The 17,974-nt window shown below is 44.2% G+C and overlaps 1 protein-coding gene across 6 annotated transcripts in view; it reads left to right on the top strand.

The window, feature by feature from the left end:
• The window catches only part of AXDND1 (axonemal dynein light chain domain containing 1), a 383,395-nt gene that overhangs the window by 116,001 nt on the left and 249,420 nt on the right, over positions 1-17,974 (top strand). For 5 of the 6 annotated variants that reach the window (XR_004536635.1, XM_033916370.1, XM_033916371.1 and 2 more), the window contains 2 exons: positions 7,325-7,381; positions 8,579-8,687. Coding sequence is in view for 5 of the 6 variants with exons in the window: in XM_033916370.1 (XP_033772261.1) it covers positions 7,325-7,381; positions 8,579-8,687 (166 nt within the window). In the remaining variant the exon portion in view is untranslated. The remainder of the gene's footprint in view (positions 1-7,324; positions 7,382-8,578; positions 8,688-17,974) is intronic. The other variant, XM_033916373.1, reaches the window with a different exon arrangement.

Raw genomic sequence — 17,974 nt, 5'->3', positions numbered from 1 at the left:
ATGTCTCTGTTGCTTATCCTTTGAGCTTTCCCATCATTTGGCATTTGTTCTGTGCCCAAGATTATTGAATCAGGAATGAGTTAATGAATAATAATTGGTTATCCATTGGAAAGGTAACTTTATAACATGGTACCTAGGCTTGCAACTATTTGATTATGGTTAGAGATGAGGTTGGAATTAGGAGGAGGATGAGATGTGTCACAACCCGGGGTCTCTGATGAGCACAGCAGACCACCTTGGCTGTGACAAAATACTGGCCCGGCATGTCCCCTTTAGCTTGGGGTACCCTTCAGGCCTGGCAATGGCTATGCTGTGGTTAAACCCCAGTATTTTGGGTAAGGATTTCCCTTTCCAGCAAAAAGAAGGAAACTTCCATCAAAAGTTCAAGTTCTTAGAAAGATTTATTATTCTTGGTCACTGGCCAGATTTTGTGTTTGGGTTCAAAGCACCCTGTCTCACACAGAACAATTCCACTGTTTCAAAAGCAAAGAATATCAGCAGTAAACAAAAAGACAGCTTTTTCTCCAGCAATTGGCCAACAGCCACCTCAGCTGTTGTAGTTCCAACAATCTTAACTTTTTTGTCAGCACTATGCCAGGTACAGAACTGGATCCAGAGAGGTATGGTATAGCAATACACTCCTCTCTCTGTATTCATGGGGGTTAAGGGCAGAGCCTGCCCGCGAATATGGAAAATTCATGAATAACTTTTGGGTTCACTCTGACCCACCCCCCACCTCCTGGACCTTACCTGGTGGTCTAACGGTGACACAATGCAAGAGTGATCTTCCTATATTCCTGCCCCTTGCAGAGCTGTCATCGAAAATGGCTTCCGTGAGTTCCCGTTGTAGTCTCGTGAGACCACGGGAACTCACGGTAGCCATTTTCGATGATGGCTCTGCACGTCACAGAAGTGTAGGAAGATCGCTTCTGCCCTGTGTCATTGCTAGACCACCAGGTAAGGTCGATTCACTAGGGGGGTCTCAGCACCAAAAACTGCGAATAAGGAGGGAGGAGTGTACTTTCAGACAGGTTCTTAAAGTAGCTAATGACAATGCTTAATTTTAGCAAGGTATTTTGCCCCTTTATATAGGCTGAGCAGGTTATTTGCATTCAGGCAACTTTTTGCCCAAAGAGTTCTTAAATAACTCTCTCTGGTTATAAGTGAAGCAAAAGGTACAAATATCAGCCTTATCTCCTTTACAGTCCACAAACTAGCAGACATGAAAAAGACAGTTCTTAAACACAGGTATGCTCAGCATTCAGAACTGCTTCCAGGCACAGCTGTTGCACTGCTCCTAATTAGCTACCTTCGTTCAAATGTACCTCAGTGCCAAAACCCCAGCCAACAAGCAAAACAAAAATAGCAAAAAACAAAGTTTTCTCTGAGCTAGTTTGAAAGAAAAACCCACTTGCTCACAAATGTCACAATTCCTAAGCAGGTTTTATTGTTCTCCTCAAAAATTTTTTCCAGCCGGATGGCATGAAAAAGTAACCGGGTGGGGTGGAACGGGGAAATTTGATGGTTAGAATAGGGTCATTAAATCCAGTGGTGTACTAGTATATATGGCAGCCAGTGCTGATCATTTTTTAACAATCCCCTCCTCTAGATAAAAAAGTTATTTTTAGTAATAATCCATAAGTCACACAACAAGGGTGCACCTAGGAAAAGGCAGCATCTTAAACACTGCAGTGAGCACTAGAACACCAACACACGCATTGTAAAACTAAACAAGCCAGATCCTGCACAGTCAATTGATCTTGTACAGTCAATGCTAACAGAAAACCATGTCCTTTTCATACACAAAGAAGACAAACACCCTCGCCCAACATTTAATAATCACAGACTAAAAATAGAAATATGTAGACAAAAGTTAAACTGAACCACCAAGAAACCAGACTCTGCATATAATGCAACATCAAGTTTCAAGTTTATTAGGATTTTATATACCGCCTATCAAGGTTATCTAAGCGGTTTTTACAATCAGGTACTCAAGCATTTTCCTATCTGTCCCGGTGGGCTCACAATCTATCTAACATACCTGGGGCTATGGAGGATTAAGTGACTTGCCCAGGGTCACAAGGAACAGCGCGGGGTTTGAACCCACAACCTCAGGGTGCTGAGGCTGTAGATCCAACCACTGCGCCACACACTCCTCCACACATCACAGAAACAGTGACACATGTCCCCTAATATTGTGCAAAATATAAAGACAGTAGATGTAAATTTGAAAAAAACTGATACATAACAATCACCACTTTACAAATTAACAAATAGAAATAAAACAAATAACAAAAAATAAGAAAATACCATTTTATTGGACTAATCTATTTTTCAATTAGCTTTCAGAGGCCAAATCTTTCTTCAAGACAGTACAGTATAATGCTGTTATGGTATCCTGTCCTGACTTGAGGAAAGGGGTTTAGTCAAAAAAAAAAAAAGGCCTTATTTCCATTTCCTATTTATAAACTTTTATCAATAGTTACAATACTACTTGATTCTTTCTACCTTATGTCGTTTCAATCATCTTCATACAGCGTTTGTCCTCTCTCCCTTCCATGCAACATTTGCCCTTTCCCTTTGCCCCTTCCACCCAGCCTCTGCTCTCTCTCTCGCCCCCTTCCATCTATTGTACACCCCCTTGCGGGAGAGAAGGTTCTTCCATTAGTTGGAGAGAAAGAAAACAGAAATTAAAACAGGTTGAAAATGTGAAATCTCTAAGAACCTGCCAAAAACATTGGAGGCTCATTGTTGAGGAGTGAAAACAGTGGTTTGTTTGCTTTTTATCTGTTTCTTCCTGGAGGAAGTTACCGCACCACCTTCTGCACCAGAATCACAGAAGCTAGGGCAGTAGGAGCTGAAGAGTTTGTTGAGTTTATCTTCCCATGCAGTGTCTATTATGAGTACTGAGTAGGGGAATGTAGTTCCTTTGATGAGCAGATAGCTCTTACATACTTGACCCTGGGGAGGACCGCAAGGCCGAGACTAGGCCCGTCTGTACTGTTCTTCTACTGAATTGATGTCATTGAAGATAAATCACCTCCCCCAGTAAGCCAAAACAAGACCTTGAGGGGAGGGAGCAAAGTCTCTATCAGCTAGCACCTGATACTTTTTCCATACTGCAAGACATTTGTTTGCTGTCAGGTTCCTCCATATCTTAGGGGTAGGGCCTCAGTCCCAAAACTGGAGACCTAGCCCCACCCAAGCTCTCCGCCACCATCACCAAAACTGGGTGTGGGAGGGCAGCTGCTCTGTTAAGACTGTAGTAAGAAGTCCAAACTGTAGCTGTAGTAAGGATGAACTTTCCTGTAGCAGACACTGAAGGAGGAAAAAAATGTAAAATTGTCTGATGAGGGGCTGAATCCCTCTGAAGACAAGGTGGAGATGGATGCTTAGCCAGAAGAGAGAGTCCTCTAGGGAAGGTGTAGAAGCCTCCCACTTGGACTTTGAAGTAGCTTTACTCCCTTTAGCAGAAGTACCTGAAGTACTGGAGGTCTTCTGTTTGTGGCCAGGAAAGGACCGCAAGGCCGAGACTGAGGCCGCGGGAGCCTTCATGGAAACCACTGAAGAATGCAAATCTACTTCTTTCCCTGTTGAAGTCTGTCTTGTAAGTTCCAGCACAGAAGTAGGTGAAGGAGTTGAGGCCCGAGCGCTGGAGGTCTCTTTCGAGGGCCAGCCAATTCTGCCCTTTTTTTTTTTTTTTTTTAGTTGGCTTCCCTCCCCTTGCAGTTCTGAAACAGGGCCCTGGGGGGAGAGAGCAAATGATGTCAAGGTTTTCTTCAGCAGCTTCTTTGATGTTGCAGTATGAGGCACTGCGCGGGAAGGGCCGTCAATCGCTGCAGCTAAAGAGGCATTCCTCACTGTCCCAGCGCCTACCTGCAAACAGCACCGCTGCACTCTGAAAATAAAAGTTCGCTGGCAAAGCAGGAAGTGTGAATTTCCAAAGTCCCGGTGAAGCTTTCTGTTTCTGTTGTTTTGTTTCTTTGTTCTTTTTTAGGAATATATTTTATTAATTTCCCAAAAACTTTATAGTGCACTAAACATATTAACAACCAAAGAATAAATCACAGAATGCACATTCAACTTATAAAATATACACATACAGAATCTTTATCCCTCCCACCCTTCTATTAGAAAACTATAAAACTATAAATCAATAATACATATTTATATTTTCAAAATCCTTATCTTATATAATAACAATAAAGTATTCCCTCCCACCACCCACCCACCCTGGATGTGAATAGAAGTATTCCAAAAATAATAAAACAACCCAGTTATTCTGCATTCATAAAAGATGTCAGTGGCTCCCAAACCAATTTAAATATATGACCATGTCCTAATAATTCCGCATTCATTTTCTCATTCCTATACGTGGAGCATAAATTTGCCCACCAAAACAAGAAATTAAGACGATCATAATTTTTCCAGTTATGCATTATCATCTGCATAGCTATCCCAGTAATATTCCGCAAATTACCAGCTCATACGTTAATGGGAATGAAAAATCAAGTATTGCATTAATCTATCCCCATATTGACTTCCAGAAACTGAGAATCAATGGGCAAAAGAACAACATATGATCCAGCGTCCCTATGTCTAAATGGCAGTGCCAGCATCTATTAGATTTGTCACGTGTATAAAATGGAAAGAGCGTTGGCAGTTCAAAAAGGTTATTATAATAAATTTAAGGATGTGTGGGGACCATTATTAAATTATTATAATGAATAAATTACACTTTTCCCAATTTTAATACACATGTGGATTTGGGGTGTGGGGGGGGGGGAGTTTCTTGGTTTTCCACTAAGAATATATATATGAATGACATAAGATATTATTTTCATGTGGTATATTTTAGTTGTATATGAATTTGGGAGGGGGGTTGGGGTTAAATCTTCTTGTTGTATGATATTGTAGATTTTCAAGTGATGTTGTATTATAATTGTTTGATATTTACTGTACACTTGATGTAAGTTATAAAATGAATAAAGAATTAAAAAAAAATAGAATTGTAAATAGTAAACACACAATAAAAACTATTCATTTGGCTATAAAAATATAACTGTGTCAAACAAAGGATCTGTCTAACTCAGTATCTAGTTTCGAAGAGTGGCCAGTCCAGGTCAAAAGTACCTGGAAGAATCCCAAAAACTAGCAAGATTCATGCTACTTAATCTCAGGGATAAGTAGCTTCCCCAAAGGTCTAACTTCATAATATTTTGTGGACTTTTCCTGCAGGAATTTGTCACATTAACTATTTTTACCACTGACTCCAGCAATGACTTCCAGAGCTCAATATTTTTCTCCTATTTGTTTTAAATGCAGTACTATAACTTGATGGAGTGTCCCTTAGTCTTTGTACTCTTTGATAGGGCAAACAATTGATTTGCATTATCCGTTTCACTCCATTCAGGACATTATAGATCTCTATCATATCTTCCCTCAGCTGTCTGTTCTCTGCAAATTTGATCATCTCACTCATTGTTTCCATTTCCAGATCATTTGTAAATGTGTTGAAAAGCTGAAACATAGAAACATGATGGCAGATAAAGGCCAAATGTTTAAGTTTTTTATTGATTTTTTTCATTTAACAACAAGTGTCATAAATTTTCATACAATTATCTTAATAATACACTTGATATTTCTATAATGTATTTTATACATAACATTTCTTATCTTATATTTCTTATGATTTTATATATCACATAATTGTAATTATTTTTCTTATAAAATTATACAACATATATATTGTAATGATTTTATCAATTATTTTTTAAATTATTAACCTTTTTCCCCTCCCTTTATTACATTGTTTTCATGTAAGAATACCATCTATTAATAATATTTTATTTATAATTTATAATAAAGAGTATAAATCCCCCTCCCATATCCCCTCCCTCCCTTTCTTCTTTAACTATTTTCTTATTATGGGAAAATGAAATTCAATTATTACAATATTTTGTTAATGGTCCCCAAATCTTTTTGAATTTATCCATATATCCTTTTTGTGTTGCAAATGTATGTTCCATTTTATATATATGGCAAACTGAGTTCCACCAAAAATTATAGTTCAATCTGTCACAATTTTTCCAATTGTGTGTAATTTGTTGTACTGCTATTCCAGTCTGTCCATCTGCAGCATCTACTATCTTCTCCTCTCTCTAAGAGATCCCACGTGCCTGTCCCATGCTGAAGAGCCATAATTTCTTTAACCTTTCCTCATATTTGAGTTGTTATATCCCTTTAATCTTTTTGTTCCTGTTGGAGTAATACTGATAAACTAGGCAAGGGCATATCCAGACACCCAATTTTGAGTGAGCCTGAGCCCAAAGTAGGTAGGTATGAAAACCCCACCCCCTGTTTAGTATCTCTCTCCTCCTCATTCCAGGAGACTAAGAGCCAAATTCTATAAATGGGTCCCAATTGTAGGCGGTGATAGGCATCCTACTGCTGTCTAACCAGCCAATCGGGACACACGTTTAAAAAAAAACATCCTGAGGCAGGCCACCTACACTGTAGGCATCTGTCGCAGTTGAGGGAGATGCATAAGGACATATAAGCTCACCCAATGTTGGGCTGGGCTGGACATGGCTTCACCCGGAAATGGCCTTGGGCAAGCTTAAGTGTCCCTAAGTGTCTCCCTAGGGCTGTGGATAGGCACCTGAAATGTAGGCCAACAAAAACATGGCCACTCTGCTGATCACAGCAAAAAAAATCTCACTGCTGCGATCAGCTGAGCAGCCACAGCAGGGAACTTGCCCCCTGCAAAGTCGACCGGCAGGAGGGATGACCACTCCTTCCCACTGCCACCCTCGAACCCCTACTCGACACTGTCGACCTCCTAACACACCTTAAAGCTAAGTGGAGTGGTTTTTCCTCTTATTGCCATTGAGAACAAATCTAGCATTCAAAGAGCACGTTGTCTTATTTACTATTATTTTGCATTAAAGTCATACACAGTGATGGGACGGTGGGTTCGGCTATAGGAGCCAAGGCTCTTGGTTGGATTACACAATTCTGAGTGTATGTAAAAATTGTATTACCTCACTTCTTAATACCTATATTTAAGATCCATTTTTGACTTTTATATATTGAGAAGTCTTGGTTCCTGTTACACACTTTGCCATAGACACACCAACTTTGGTTAAAAAAATACATATATATTTTTTTACATATGGATAGCATTTACACATTTGTGTCTTATCATGGGTTGCCTCAGCACGCCCTGCGGTACACCATTTTAAATTATGGTAAACATATGTTAGTGCTTACCACAGCTTATGTTCATAGGAATATTTTTTAAATGTTCTTGCCTTTTCTGCAGTAAGTATACAACTCTGCTTGAAGACAGTGAAAAAAAGCTGAGGATCTTCCCTTCTATGTAAGTGTATTACTTCTTGTCTCTGTGCTAAGATACTGCTGTGGAATACAGTTAATTGTATTTCACACCATTGTCACTTGCTGATAGACTAGTTCAGGAGTGCCCACACTTTTTTTGGCTTGCGAGCTACTTTTAAAATAACCAAGTCAAAATGATCTACCAACAATAAAATTTTTAAAAACACAAAGCACACTGTACGCAGAGAAAATGTTAATTATCATTTGTATTCAGGTTTTTTCTCAGAGGTCAAGGCAGATGACTTTAAAATATGCAATGTCACCTCAGTAACAACTATACAAAAATAGACAAATATACCCCCTCCACTTTTACAAAACCGTGATAGCGGTTTTTAGTGTAGGGAGCTGCGCTGAATGCCCCTCGCAGCTCCCGACGCTAAAAACCACTATCGCGATTTAGTAAAAGGGGGCCATAGTGCAAAATATAAACAGCAGATATAAATTCTCAAAACGGACACATTTTGATCACTAAATTGAAAATAAAATCATTTTTCCTATCTTTTTGTCTAGTGATTTCATGAGTCTCTAATTGCACTTCCTTCTGTAAATCCAATATTTCTTTTTCTGTCTTTCTTTCTTTCTGCCCCCTCCACTTTTCTTTCTGTCTCTCTCTCCTTGCCCCCTCTTTATTTCTGTCTTTCTCTCTCCCCATGCCTGTGTGTCTTTCTTTCTCTCTCCCCCCTGCCCCCCTCTTTATTTCTGTCTTTCTCTCTCCTCCTGCCAGTCTGTCTTTCTTTCTCTCTCCCCCTGCCTGCCTTTCTGTATCTCTCCCCCAAGCCATCGCGCCGATTTCTCCACTTCCCCAATTCTTTTTCTCTCTCCCCCCTCCCCCCAAGCCACCACGCCAATTTCTCCTTGCTTCCCCGAGCCAGGCCTGGTGCATACAAGCGCCGGACCCACAAGCCTTCACCTCCGATGTCAATTCAGACGTCTGAGAGGAAGTTCCAGGCCAGCCAGGCAGCGATTGGTTGGCCCAGAACTTCCTCTCTGACGTCAGAATTGACGTCGGAGGTGAAGTTTTGTGGATCCGACACTTGTACGCAGAAGAACAAGATCGCAAAAGCATCGTGATCTACTCGCGTTGCCTTTGTGATCTACTGGTTGATCGCGATTGACCATTTGGGCACCCCTGGACTAGTGTTTGTATGCCCTAATCTCCACTTTTTGTATGACATACTAGGAAACCAAATGGGAGGTCAGAAGTTATCCAGCTGGGAAAAGTAATGGATAGCATGCTAAAGAAGGCCAAAGTAGATGAGGAGAGTTTACAGACATCTGGACCTACCCAGGTAAAGTAAAATATATGCAATGGCTTCATATCAGCAAAGTTGATTCATATTAATCTATTGATTTTTGTTGACTGATCAGGAGGAAAGTAAGGTAGTTTATCTTACTTTGGGGACAAAACATATTTAAGATGCAATGTCTCCTATTTTTTTTAGTAGATATTTCATACAATTTATTAAACTTGATTGGCAATGATGTTTCAGCAATTGAAATTAAATTAAGATGTCTCACAAGGTAATACGGTCGTCTAGACCAGTGATTCCCAACCCTGTCCTGGAGGAACACCAGGCCAATCGGGTTTTCAGGCTAGCCCTAATGAATATGCATGAGAGAGATTTGCATATGATGGAAGTGGTAGGCATGCAAATTTGCTTCATGCATATTCATTAGGGCTAGCCTGAAAACCCAATTGGCCTGGTGTTCCTCCAGGACAGGGTTGGGAACCAATGGTCTAGACAATAGGATTTATCCCCATAATTATAGGAAACTTGCAGAAGGCATCAAACAGATTCTTTAGCTCCGCCTCTTTGTGTCACTGGGCAGTGCCCTTCTCCCTCAGGGGAACATTTTCAAATGTTCGTGGTAAAATCTGACAGCAGCATTCATGGACGCTACTATAACGATTTCAAAAAGACGAATCATTCTTTAAAAAACTGCTTACAAGTGAGATTTACAGCTGATAGCTGGTGATAGTGATCGGCACATGCACAAAATAAACGTGAAAGAAAAAACCAAAATAAAAGATCAGCAGGAGGGATATATGACCACTCTCTCCCACTGCTGACGTCAAGCACCCCCCCAGCAGTAGGAGAGATGCCCACTCTCTCCTGCTGCCCCGCAACAACCCCCGACACCCCCCCTGTTAGTTGGAGAGATGCCCATTCCCTCCCACCACCATGCAACAATCCCCAAACTCCCCACTGGCAGCAGGAGAGATGCCCATTCCTTCCCGCTGCCATGCAACAACTCCTGACATCCCTCCAACCCACAGCAGGAGAGATGCCCACTCCCTCCCGCTACCATGCAACTTCCCCTCCCCCCGGAAGTAGGAAAGATTCCCACTCCCTTCCGCCACCATGCAACAACTCCTAACACCCCTCAACAGCAGGAGAGATGCCCACTCCCTCCTGCCACGCCACAGTCTTGCCCCCGACAACCCCCCCCATTCCTCCGACACCCCCCTTGTTTACAAAGGTCGGCCAGAGTGATCCCTATCCCCTCCAGCCAGCAGGCTCGCCTCTTCAAAATGGTGGGCCTTCCCCTTCCCATTGCATCCTGGGATGCACCGGGGAGTGGTCTAGGGCTCTGATTGGCCCAGGTTGCTTAAGGCCAATTGGAGCCCTAGGCCCCAGTTCGGCGCATGCCAGAATGTACTGGGGAGGGAAAGGCCTGCCATTTTGAAGAGGTGGGCCTGCTGGCTGAAGGGGGCAGGCATCTCTCCAGCCAGACTTCGTAAACAAGGTAAAGGGGTGGGGAGGTCATTGGAGGCATGGGAGGGTCGTCGAGGGCATGATGGCAGCATGGGGAGGGAGTGGGCATTCCTCCCACTGCTGAGGATGTATCGGGGGGGGGGGAGGGTGTTGCTTCTTGGTAGGATGGTGTGGGCATCTCTCCCACTGCCGGGGAGGATGGGGGTGTTGGAGGTTGTTGTATGGCGATAGGAGGGAGTGAGCATCTCTCCTGTTGATGTGGGGGGTTCGTGGGTTGTTGCATGGTGGTGAGAGGGAGTGGGCATCTCTCCCCCAATCAGGAGGGTGTGTTGCTTGGCGGCATCAAACTTTTCTGGCAGGTCTGAGCTGTCAAGCCTTACTTTCTTGTCAATGCCTGAGCCAATCAGCACTCAGGCACTGACCAGAAAGTAAGGCTACGACAGCTCAGACCTGCTGGAAAATTTTGCATGCAAATGTAGGACAGCGAGGTTATGGAATCAACCAGCGATAATAGAGAATCCCCCCGAGTGCTCCTTTAAATATTATTGACCTCGTTGTAATACATTTGTATGACAGAACTGGAGACTGCTAGGAAAAGACCACGGTAAGCCGTTGTGATAATCTGTCACTAAAATATATGAAAGCTAAACCGGCTGGAACCAGTTTAGTGACCATGTTAAAGTTTTGAGAATCTTCTGAATTCTTCCTTCTGAAAGCGGATTGTGAAGATGTCTTTTCTTCTGCTCTGCATCTGGTTTTTTATTTTCAGATTTTTTAATCTAATTCTGGGAGGACTTCTGGTGCCCAGGAGGCCCCTAGAATTCCTGAGGAGCATCTCTGTCTGGGAGAAGATACAGATTCTGTAATTGGAGATCTGTAGCTGGGGGCTGGGGCAACTCTTCTTTTAGAGCGCTTGCCTAGCTGTTCTAAACTAGGGAAAAATGCTTGAAGTACTTATATGTAAACCGCTTTGAGTGTGGTTGTATAACTGCAAAAAGGCAGTATACAAGTCCTAATCCCTTTTCTTTCCCCCTAATATTCTGGACAGCTTGGGGTTCAGTCCCCTGGGATAGCCTCTCCTTAGGTGCTGGCCCCTGTATCAGTCCTGAGGGATTTGCGGGTGCTGGCTGCTTCCCCTCCCCCACTGAAGATGCATCTGGAGCTGGTGGGGGATCGAGGGCTCAAGCTCTTGGAGCCTGACTAAAAGGCAGCCCAAAGAGACAAGCTTCTGGAAGATTTGCATGCTTGTCTGAGGCAGAAAATCTTCTCCAGAGTCCAGCTGCTGTATGAAACTGATACAGGGAGGCACCTAACAGGATTGTAAGTACAGTCTATTACTGTCTATGGGAGACATCAGGGGAAGGGGGAAGCAACTTTTGGGGGGTTTCTGGTGCCAGAATATAGGTTTCCCACCTTCAAAAACCCCTTTTCTGCATTTTTTGTCTTTTAATTTTGCTCTCTGTTGATTTTTGCTGTGAAATTGTGATTTCAGTGCCACCTTGGATTTTTCGATCTATTTCAATCTGCCTCTAAAACAACTCAATTTCACTCAAAATCGATTAAAATGGACTCGTCAGACTGTTTTGCCCCTAAACCATGCTAAATGTGTGATGGTTGATTGGCTGAAGAGCATGTGTGCACCATGTAGAAACATAGAAACATGATGGCAGATAATGGCACATCCAGCCTGCCCATCCCCAGTAACCATTATCTCTTTCTCTCTCGGAGAGATCCCATGTGCCTATCCCAGGCCCTCTTGAATTCAGACACAGTCTCTGTTTCCACCACCTCTTTTGGGAGACTGTTCCATGCATCTAACACCCTTTCTGTAAAAATAGTATTTTGTTAGATTACTCCGGAGCCTATCACCTCTTAACTTCATCCTATGCCCTCTCATTGCAGAGTTTCCTTTCAAATGAAAGAGACTCAACTCATGCACATTTGTATTATGTAGGTATTTAAACGTCTCTGTCTCACAAGAAAAAACTAAGAGTAATAGAAAAATCCCAAAATATAACTACAAAATATTACTTACCAGAGATGGGTTACACTCCCCCGATAACCATTTCACAAACCAGTGGAGAAAAAGCCTCAAATATTTCAATGCAGCCGTAAACCAGTGTTCTTCAACCTTTTTATACCCGTGGACCGGCAGAAATAAAAGAATTATTTTGTGGACCGGCAAACTACTAGGACTAAAATTTAAAAACCCCGTTTACGCCCCATCTCTGCGAGCTCGGTCCCCGCAAACCATCTGATCCCATCTGCACAAGCCGCAATTATGATTTTATATTGAACGTATTTTATTAAAGTATAAAAAGAAACAATATTCTGAACAATTGTGATTTTATAAATACAAATATACAGAGCACGGACCAACAAAACCCCTGTCTCCCCTCCCCTTCACATATATCCCCTCTACTATCAAGAAAACTGAACAAGCCAAGTTATTATAGAATGCTACATAGAAATATCATGCTAACAGAATACTGCAGTCCCCAGTTATGTCTCTAGCAGGATATATATTTCAAATCTGATATATTCTAATGACAAAATAGAAATAAAATTATTTTTTTCTACCTTTTGTTGTCTCTGGTTTCTGCTTTCATCTTCTTTTCACTCTTTTCCTTCCAGCATCTGCCCGTTTCATCCAATGTCTGCCCTCTCCCCCTTCCATATGTATCTGACTTCTTTCTATGCCCCACTTCCCTGTCCATCCAGCCTGTTCCTCCTCTCTCCTTTTTACATCATTCATTCCAGCTTCACTGCCTTCTTCATTTTTATCTCTCCTACACCAGATCTAGCATCTTTATCCCTCTCTCATTTCTCTGCTGACCCCCTTTCCAGCATCAATGTCTCTCTACTTTCTCATTCCTCTCTCTCCCCTTTCCCTCATCTGATCTCTCCATTCCTACCCTGTACCCCCTTCCCCTCCTGTAATCTCCCTGCCAGCTGTTTCCTTCCTTTTTTCTTTCTCCCTTCCCTCCTTCCTTTTTTTCCCTTCTCCCTTCCCTCCTCCCTCTATCCAAAATTAACTCTCTTCCCATCCCTTTCCCTCCTCCCCTCCCAGCAGCATTTCTCCTTCTCCCTTCCCTCTTCCCTCTATCCAACATTAACTCTCTTCCCATCCCTTTCCCTCCTCCCCTCCCAGCAGCATCTCTCCTTCTAATTCTCTCCAAGTCCAGTAACAGCTCTCTCTTTATCCAGCAGCTTCCCAGCCTCCTACAGTGGCTTCCTCCCCTTCCAGCAGTTCTCAGTACTTGCCTGCAGGAAGTTGCCGGTAAATCACTGCCCTGGCAAGTAGGAGAGCTGGTGGGAGGGGAGACAGCCACTGTGAAGGCTCCCCAGGATCTTGCTTGCACACGCTGACCATCTCCCTCCACTTGCACCTGTATCTGCAGCTCTCTCCATTCTACTCGCGACTTCCCCGCGGCCCTCTTCAGCAACTCGGCAGGGACGGCGATCAAGACAGGCTGCCGACATCGGGACCTTCACTCTCTGAGTCCCGCCTATTTTGTTTCAACTTCCTGTTTCCTAACAGGCGAGACTCAGAGAGGGAAAGCCCCGATGTTGGCAGCCTGTCTTGATCGCCTGAGGCTGGGAGGAACATTAGTCGGGAGGAACCGCAGTCCAGTGGCGTACCTAGGGTATGTGGCACCCGGGGCCCATCATTTTTTGACACCCCCCCCCCCATGTAAAAAAATATTTTTTGTAATGACCATGAAACGGAATAAATGGTCAGAATAGAAACAGGCAGTGAAAATTTTCTTATATTCCAAACATAACATAACATAAATTATGTCTGAATTGTCATGACATCAGAAGTACATATGGAGTAGTTGCAGGTGATGCTTGGGACAGTTCTGATTGTGTTAGTTCGGTTTTATGTGTTTTTTGAAAAGAAGGGTTTTTATTTCTTTTTGAAGGTTTTGTAGTCTGTGGTCGAGGTCAATAGGTTGTAGAGTTGGGGGTCGAGTGTTGCAGCTCGAATGGCTAGGAGATTGTCGAACAGTTTTTTTCTTTTGACGTTTTTGGTTGGAGGGTGTGTGAATGGTGTGTGAGTTCTCCTATGTCTGTTTGAGGTGGATTGAATTATTTAGCTGAAGAAATTAGTTACCCCCTCATCCCACACACATTAATTCTCTTCCATTTTTGTTCCCATTATTAAAAACACTGATAAGTTCCCAGAAAAAAAAATAAATTAAAATAAGAAGTGAAAACAAAGGCCCCTACAGATGAGAACATAACATAAGAATAGCCTAACTGGATCAGACCAATGGTCCATCATGCCCAGTAGCCCATTCTCATGGTAGCCAATCCAGGACACTAATACCTGGTCAAAACCCAAAGAGTAGCAACATTCCATGCTACCGATCCAGGGCAAGCAGATACTTCCCCCATGTCTTAATAACAGATTATGGACTTTTCCTCCAGGAATTTGTCCAAATCTTTCTTAAAACCAGCTACACTATCTGCTTTTACCATAACTTCTGGCCACTTCATTTTTAAGTTTAGATCTTTCCTTTCAAACAGAGACTTTGCTAGATGTCAAATACAGCACAAGGTAACTTCACATGGACTTAGCTGTGCAGGAAATGTGAATCTCCTCATACACCCACCATATAGTGCAAAAATGTGCAAAGGTCTGGTTTTTTCTTTCGATCACTACATAGCCTAATGCCACACAAGCAGCGCTGTTACAAACATATTCTGTAGGTCAATGCTAAGGATAACAAAGTTTCCTTCCTTGGACCAGAAGGAGATACTGATAAACCACTGGAAGAGATCCCAAAACAACACCCAAAGACCCACTCAGTGTGTGAACCAGTTGAGCGGAGTGGACTAACTGGGGGGTGGAAATGGGCCCGGAGTTTGCTCAGCAGAATTTCCCAGACCACCTCTTTCTCTCAACACATTGATACGCTGCCACCACCACCACTAGGAACACCTCACTGGGTAGGCCAGCTATGCTATAAACTTTATAAAACAAATTATTATATTTTCTTATAAAGCACATATTTTAACTGAACTCTCTGACATCCTCAGCCTTTCCATTCACAAAAATAGAAGGAAGAAAAGTTCCCATTTCCTGCTGTTTCATGTCCCCGGCCTATACAATATTTTTTTTCTGCAGACCCTTCAAAAGTCTGACCAAATCCTCGTTTCACTTGCATTATAAAGTACTGAGGATACCATCTCTCCCCAATCCCAGGTCCTAAAGTCTAAGACAGTAGCGCAAACTAATGCTGCCAGATTCAGGAAAAAAAATTTTGATTCGATTCAGCCTATTGAATCGGTTTTTCAATTTGATTTTCCTGCCCAGTTGGGTGATTTTTTTCAAAAATCCTGGTGGGTTTTATAGCTTTTTCTCCTTTTGGCTTCTCCTAACCACACTGGTGCTGTGGTGTAAATAAAATAAAGAAACAAAAAGGACTTTTCCTCTCTCTGTTAAATCCCAGCTCTGGCAGGATACACATTTCAAATCTGACATATTGTAATCACAAAACAGAAAATAAAATTAATTTTTCTACCTTTTGTTGTCTGGTTATATTTCAAATCTTGTTGGTCCAAGGCTCTGGTTTTCTTCTGATAACTTGCTTGCCAGGGTCTCCTTCTTTCTTCTTTCTGCATGCTAACCATCCATCTGCCAACTCTGTCCTCCCTTTCCATTTCCCTTCCCTCCCCAGGAAGTTTGGTATCTTTCCTTTTTTTCATCTCCCTCCACAGATCCACCTTTTCTTAACTACCCTTTTATCCGGCATCTCTCCCTCCTTCCCCACCAACCCAGAGTCCACCATCTCTCCCTTTCTTTTCCCAATTACCCTCCTATCCAGTATCTCTATCCCTCCTCCACACCATCCCTTGTGTCCAATTTCTCTCCCTTTCTGTTCCTTCCCTCCCTAAATCCCATGGTCCATCATCTCTCTCCCTCTCCTCTATTTTCAGACCCATTATATCTTCCCCCCCCCCAAAGTTTGGCATAAGCACATCTCTTTGAAAACCCCCTTCCCTCCGTGTACTTCTAAACCAGGGTCCCCCCAAAGGCCTGTCCCCCCTTAAAGGTCTGCCTGTCCCCCCTTGAAGGCCTGTCCCCCCCCCTTGTAGGCCTGTCCCCCTCTTGAAGGCCTGCCTGCCTGTCCCCCCCTTGAAGGCCTGTCCCCTCCCCTTGAAGGCCTGCACCCCCCCGAAGGCCTGCACCCCCCAAAGGCCTGTCCCCCCCTTGAAGGCCTGCCTGCCTGTCCCCCCCTTGAAGGCCTGTCCCCCCCCTTGAAGGCCTGCACCCCCCCCGAAGGCCTGCATCCCCCCAAAGGCCTGTCCCCCCTTGTAGGCCTGTCCCACCCCCTTGTAGGCCTGTCCCACCCCCTTGTAGGCCTGTCCCCCCATTGAAGGCCTGTCCCCCCTTGAAGGCCTGTCCCCCCTTGAAGGTCTGCACTCCCCGAAGGCCTGCACCCCACCCCGAAGGCCTGTCTCACCCCTTTATAGGCCTGTCCCCCCTTGAAGGCCTGCACCCCCCTGAAGGCCTGCACCCCCCAAAGGCCTGTCTCCCCCAAAGGCCTGTCTCCCCCAAAGGCCTGTCCCCCCCTTGAAGGCCTGTCCCACCCCCTTGTAGGCCTGTCCCACCCCCTTGTAGGCCTGCCTGCCTGTCCCCCCCTTGAAGATCTGCACCCCCCCCGAAGGCCTGCACCTCCCCCGAAGGCCTGTCTCACCCCTTTGTAGGCCTGTCCCACCCCCTTGTAGGCCTGTCCCCCCCTTGAAGGTCTGCTTGCCTGCCTGTCACCCCCTCCCCCTTGAAAGCAAGCCTGCCTGCCTGCCCGCCCGCCCCAACCTGAAGGCCTGATGCCCCGACCCACCCCGAAGGACCGCTCGCCCCCCTGGCCTCCCCGCACCGCCCACAGCAGGATCGCGATGTCAGCGATCCCTGCGCTGCTTCCTGCGCCGCGGTCCCGCCCCTCTGATGTCAGGAGGGGCGGGGCCGCGGCGCAAGAAGCAGCGCCCAAGCAGCTCAGGGATCGCTGACATCGCGATCCTGCTGCAGGCTGCTTCATAGGTGGTGCAGGGAGGCCAGGGGGGCGAGCGGTCCTTCGGGGGTGGGGGGGACTGAACGGCAAGGGCGGACCGCCCCCCCCGTCCCCCCTTAGTACGCTACTGCCACAGTCGGCAGGAAATATAACTGCTGACTTGATCTCGCCGGCCCTGCGCGGACCGGCAGAAATTTTCTGCGGACCGGCACCGGTCCGCGGACCGTCGGTTGAAGAATTGTGCCGTAAACACAATTTAAATCCAAGCTGCTTTTGTACTATCACAGGCAAAAAAACTCCACCACCACTGAAATGTAATTATTAAAAGGGTAATAAACCAATCACTGTGTACAGGAAAAGCAAAAAAAGTTTTACTTAGCTTGGGACCATGGTCTGAAACATCGTGAAAAGAAGGTTTCCAGCTGACACAATCCCTGAGGAACCCTTTGAGAGGCGAAACAAGGCACTTGTTGGATGATTGGGCATGAATTCTGGACTGTACATCTAAATGGTGCCGTGGTGTTTTCATCTATAGTCTGACCAGACATTTTCTATCAGCACAGCACGGCATTTCAGACCATGGTCCCAAGCTAAGTAAAACTTTTTTTGCTTTTCCTGTGCACAGTGATGGGTATATTACCCTTTTGATAATTACATTTCAGTGATGGTGGAGTTTTTTTGCCAGTGATAGTACATAAGCAGCTGTGATTTAAACAGTACTGCAGTTGTTTACTGCTGCATTGAAATTTTTGAGGCTTTTTCTCCACTGGTTTGTGAAATGGTTATTGGGGGAGTGTAACCCATCTCTGGTGAGTAATATTTTGTAGTTATATTTTGGGA

Source organism: Geotrypetes seraphini, chromosome 12, assembly GCF_902459505.1.
Source record: "Geotrypetes seraphini chromosome 12, aGeoSer1.1, whole genome shotgun sequence".
Classification (NCBI taxonomy): domain Eukaryota; kingdom Metazoa; phylum Chordata; class Amphibia; order Gymnophiona; family Dermophiidae; genus Geotrypetes; species Geotrypetes seraphini.
Note: the sequence above shows the minus strand (reverse complement) of the source record. Positions and strands in the feature narration are given on the sequence as shown.